General features: G+C 42.3%; 1 protein-coding gene across 1 annotated transcript; it reads right to left on the bottom strand.

The window, feature by feature from the left end:
- Positions 1-2,593: 2,593 nt before the first annotated feature.
- LOC308164047 (E3 ubiquitin-protein ligase rnf168-like) lies at positions 2,594-3,906 on the bottom strand (the record flags this gene model as incomplete). The annotated part of the gene is made up of 2 exons (XM_080538208.1): positions 2,594-2,778; positions 3,576-3,906. 2 exons carry the CDS (start codon positions 3,904-3,906, stop codon positions 2,594-2,596), a joined length of 516 nt encoding a protein of 171 aa, XP_080394334.1.
- Between the last annotated feature and the right edge of the window lie 1,747 nt (positions 3,907-5,653).

Raw genomic sequence — 5,653 nt, 5'->3', positions numbered from 1 at the left:
ACAGGACTGTCTGTTACTGAGCTGTCCTTCAACAGGTCTGTCTGTTACTGAGCTGTCCTTCAACAGGTCTGTCTGTTACTGAGCTGTCCTTCAACAGGACTGTCTGTTACTGAGCTGTCCTTCAACAGGACTGTCTGTTATTGAGCTGTCCTTCAACAGGACTGTCTGTCTGTTACTGAGCTGTCCTTCAACAGGACTGTCTGTTACTGAGCTGTCCTTCTACAACAGGACTGTCTGTTACTGAGCTGTCCTTCAACAGGTCTGTCTGTTACTGAGCTGTCCTTCAACAGGTCTGTCTGTTACTGAGCTGTCCTTCAACAGGACTGTCTGTTACTGAGCTGTCCTTCTACAACAGGACTGTCTGTTACTGAGCTGTCCTTCAACAGGTCTGTCTGTTACTGAGCTGTCCTTCAACAGGACTGTCTGTTACTGAGCTGTCCTTCAATAGGTCAACTGTCTGATTAAATCCAGTCCTGGACAAACTTGGCACCCCAGCACTTCTGTCAGATAATGCACCACCTCTCCCAGAAAATTGTTGCAATTACAAATGCTTTGGTATTCACATGTTTATTTATTTTGTTTGCATTGGAACAAAACAAAAAAGCAGAGAAAAAAAGGCTAATCATTTCTTTATAATTTAGTTTTCTACTACACGCATGATTCCCTCTAAACCAACGTGGAATATGGAATTGGTCAATATAAACCTGTTCTGTCAGATAAAAAAGACTGGTTCTGATTAAATAAAGATTTCATGGTAAAAAACAAAATATAATGCCCTAGGGGTTCACATACTTTCAAGCATCACTGTATGTGTTTGTTAGTGCAAGTGAGGTGTTACATGCCATAGTGCAATTCAGAAAACAAGTGTGATTACGACAGTGCTAAATGTGCAAGAAAAACACAGAAAACACTCCGTCAGGAGTTATCAGTGTTATTGCTGCATTATCATAGTGTTATTATTATAGTGATAATGCAATAACAGCCATATTATCAGTGTTATTACTGCATTAATTGCTGCATTATCATAGTATTATTATAGTGATAATGCAATAACAGCCATTATTATGATTAATATCAGTCTTATTAATGCATTAATTGCTTCATTATCATAGTTATTATTATAGCGATAATGCAATAACAGCCATATTATCACAGTGTTATTACTGCATATATAATACTATACTATATCATACTATAATACTATGGAAAAAAACAAGTTTTTTTAACTTATTTTTTCCCTTAGTATTATAGTATGATATAGTATAGTATGATATATTATTATCATACTACGGAAAAAAATAATAAAGTGAAAAAAAGAACATACTATACTGTAGTATATTATTATACTAAGGAAAAAATAATGATAGTATGATATCGTTCTCTTTTTTTTCACTTTATAGTTTTTTCCCCTTAGTTTTATAATATGATAAAGTATAGTATCATCAGGGTATATACAGGAATCTTGAGGTTAATTTCAATACCTTTCTAAGACTTTTTAAAGACCTTGTCAATATTTTTCCAGACCTCACCGCCACTTCGAGCTGTAAGTCATCTTTGTTTTTTAATAAAACTAATAAATTCACGAACTTTTACTAAACGTTTTTAGGACTCAAACTCTTTGGACAGAGTCTAGTTCAGAAAAATACCTACAAAATTCAAGACCTCATAAAATCGTGATAAGACTTTAATACTTAAGGGTCTTGATTTTCCCAAAATTGATTTATCAACTTAATACTTTTCAAGACACCGTGGATACCCAGTATGATATGATAGTATAGTATGATATCATATCATTATTTTTTTCCTTAGATAATTCTATCATACTATATCATGCTATAATACTAAGGGAAATCAGAACTGTCTTAGAGCAGCAAGGGTTCCCCCGTGTGGCACTTACAGGTATTACACACTTTCTGTTGGAATTACAGTTGAAACCCTGGCTTTTTTTCTAACATTTGAAAGTTCACCACAACCAGCAATTAAAAATCAATAAAAAATGAAAAACAAGGGACAAGTTTGATCAGTTGGTGTATCGATTTATTCCCCAATCAATGACTCTACAAATGTATCAGGCATCGATGATTGCATGCCTCACCGTCTCTCTAAGGCGATAACAAAGGACACTTGGAAAAAATGAACAAAATCTATACATGTGACGTCCACGTGGCACACACACTGCCATGTTGAGAACAGACGTTGCACACACCACCTGAGAGGGTCTTAAGTGCTCGGGAGACATCTATTCCAGGAGTGGGCATTACTGGGTCCATTTGCACTGAGGACTTATTTAAAAAATGGGGGGAAAATTGGGAGGACTTGTACTATAAGGATCATATTGGGGGTACAGACCTTACTTCTACAATAAATAGTTACAGAGCAAAATGCCTGAACAGTGAACACACGAACTCTGAATTATATCAAACATCCACACAGGATATCAGGTTTGGGTGTAGAGGGGGGGGGGGGCAGGGTAACGTCTAGTCATTTACACCTTCAAACTCAGAACTAAATCAAAAACAGTATGAATGAAATTCATGTATCTAATGAAACATTAGAATTAAAATATCTAAAAACACAGTTCACAGTATACACTTCAATTCCTGGCGGGGTTGTGGCGAAGCGGGTACTGATCCTTGGCGCCTTTCCTGCGGTCCACAGCGGCACGGAGGGTGCTGTCCTCTCGGTCCAGCTGCCTCTGCAACCGGAGAGCCAGACGCTTGTCCTCTTCCTCCTGCTGCCTGCGTCTGGACAGCTGCTCCTCCTCCCCTGATGTAACACCTGAAAGTATAAAGAACATTAAGTACCTATTTATCTATAGCACACCCAGGATGCTGTATAGAAGGCAAACTGGTTAGGGGAGGAAAATGTGAGAAGCATGTGAGCTGGGGAAACACACATGCTAGTGGGGTCCGGGGGAAAGACTTTAAAAACATATAAAATATGTTTATTTTAAATTATAAACTGAAGGTTTTAAATGATCATTTCTGTTGACTTTTAGGATTTATGGAAAGTTCTCATCCTAGAGTAAAATTGCAACAAATTAGCTGAAAAACGAAAGAGGACTTTGCAGAGGGGCAATTACTCCGGTCCAATTCACAGGCTAAAAGAAAATGGAGGGGCAAAATATAGGGCCGGTTTCACAGACAAGGCTAGTCCTGGACTAAATCAAACTTTCAATGTAAAATCTTGATTGTGGCCTGGGGTGGTCCAGTGGTCTAGCACCGTAGTCTATAGTGCCCACATATGCCCATGTTGGCATGGGTTCGGCTCATGCCCTGCTGACATGCCCTCTCCTCCTTGCTTTCCTGTCTACCTTCAGTGAGTTCAATATCCCATAAAATATATCCAATATATATCCAATAAAATGAAAAATATGAGTGGGACTGCCCCACTCAGAAAAAGAATAACCAATGTCAAATCCCCATTGAAGATGCTTTTTAGTTTGGGATTAGGCTTAAGCCTTGTCTGTCAAACCGGCCCTAGACCTGCCGGATCAATTACTCCAGTCCAATTCACTAAGGCTAAAACAAAACGGAATAAAACATAAGAGTTGGATGAAACTGGCAGTCACTCACTGCTTTCCTCCTCATCCTCTTCACGGCTGATCCTCCGCTGGCACTGCACAGGAAATGCCGCCTGCACCCGCCGCCACAGCGCGTCGTTGACCAGCGTCCTGCTGTTATGCCTCGCCCACGTGGACACCCTCTTGCGACACAGCGGGCAGCACAGGTTGGCCTTTTCCATCGTCTCCAGGAAGCAGGGCTTGCAGAAGCTGTGGTCGCACGGCAGTGTCACCGGCTCAAAGAACACCTCCAGGCAGACTGAGCAGAGGCAGTCTTCCCGAGACAACAAGCCCCCCTCCCCGCCCTCTGTCACAGCCTCCTCGTCCTCAGACACTGGGGGCATCCCTCCACGTTCCTGTAGTTTTTTGCTCCGTCCTATACTTCTGTGTAAAACCAAATGCCCAGAGGTTACAGTCGAAATAACATTCTGAGTAAGGTGATTTGGTTGGCATTTTGGTTGGCATTCTTGTGTTAGGTTTTCATATACTGTATATAAGTTACTAGTGCACGTTTATATGTTTAGAAAAGTACAGTTACATGCTAACTCCCCCCTGTGAATAGGCCATATAGTGTACATAAGCATATAAGTTTACATAATAGATACATTCTCGGAGATATTTACCTATCCATCGGTGAACCGTCGTGTCAAGCGAACCGATTTGGAAGATGCGATTAAGTTCCTGAAGGGTAACCAAGGCAACCTGGCGGCCTTTGCTCTCGCGTGCCTGTGGTGTTATGTTAATATATGGTGTGACGCTTATGCTGTAGACCAATGGGAATGAGTTGGGGATACAGGGGAGAGCATGCGCAGTGGGAAAGCGGGCAGAGTGGAATGAATGGTGGAACTGGATGGTAAATAAAGTACGTGATATATAGTTAACAGTTGTCTCACGCGTTTACATTACGAAACACGACATGGTGTCAGAAGTGCTGTTGAACTAAATCAGTACAGAGAAGATCCACCAGTGATGTGCCTAATCGACAGGTTGTATGAGCGATTCCACGTTACATGCTGACGGCGAGCTGGCTAGCGGACAAGAAGACGAGCAGCTGGCTAACGACAACGTGCTGCATGAGGAAGAGGAAGCTAGCAGAATGGCTACTACAAATGCGACGTTCAACATTCAGCCGCCGGAGCCTTTTGATTTTTCTAAGCCGCTCGAGTGGACAAAGTGGATACGGAGATTTGAGAGGTTCCGACAGGCAAGCAATCTAGCCGCCAGCTCTGATGATAATCAGGTGAACACTTTGATTTATTGTATGGGAGATGAGGCCGACGATGTTTTGAGGGGTTTGAAACTCAGCGAGGGAGACCTGCATCTGTACAGTAAAGTGAGGGATGGCTTTCAATCTTTCTTCGTAGTGAAAAAGAACATTGTGTACGAACGTGCGCGATTTAACATGCGCAAACAGGAAGCAAATGAGACCGTGGATGCATTTGTCACTGCCTTGTATGCATTGGCAGAGCACTGCAATTATGGACAATTGCATGATGAACTGATCAGGGATAGGTTAGTGGTAGGGCTGGCAGACTTGCGGCTCTCAGAACGCATGCAAATGGAAAAAGACTTGGACTTAGAAAAAGCTATCAACATGGCGAGACAATCAGAGGAGATCAAAAAGCAGCAAAGCACACTGAGGAGTGACAGCAGCAGTAGTGCAGTGCAGATGGACGTCAGCTCTGTAGACAGAGTGTTTAAAGGGAGGCCAAAGGAAAAGCCCAAACCTAACATGTATAAGAGCTTTGGAGCAAAGGCACACAGCAGCCAGAGCAGCTCCCAGTGCTACAAATGTGGTGGCGTGCCACACCCCAAGCTGGAGTGTCCTGCCAACGAGGTGAAGTGTCACTCCTGTGGAAAAATGGGTCACTACAAGCGTGTGTGCCTTGCAGGTAAAGCTGTGCACGGTATTGAAGAAGAGGTGGAGGGCTGGTTCCTTGGTTCTGTGACGTCAGAGGCTGATCCATGGATTGTAGAAATAGAAGTGATGGGAAAACAGGTCACCTTCAAGCTCGATACTGGAGCCGATGTCACTGTTGTGTCACAGGCTGTTTTTGCTAACATGTTTGCTAACACACAGCCACCCATTCT

The sequence above is a fragment of the Nansenia antarctica genome, assembly GCF_963989245.1.
Source record: "Nansenia antarctica genome assembly, chromosome: 8".
In the NCBI taxonomy this organism is placed as follows: Eukaryota; Metazoa; Chordata; class Actinopteri; order Argentiniformes; family Microstomatidae; genus Nansenia; species Nansenia antarctica.
The sequence above is the reverse complement of the archived record's forward strand: the minus strand, read 5'-3'. Positions and strand labels throughout refer to the sequence as shown.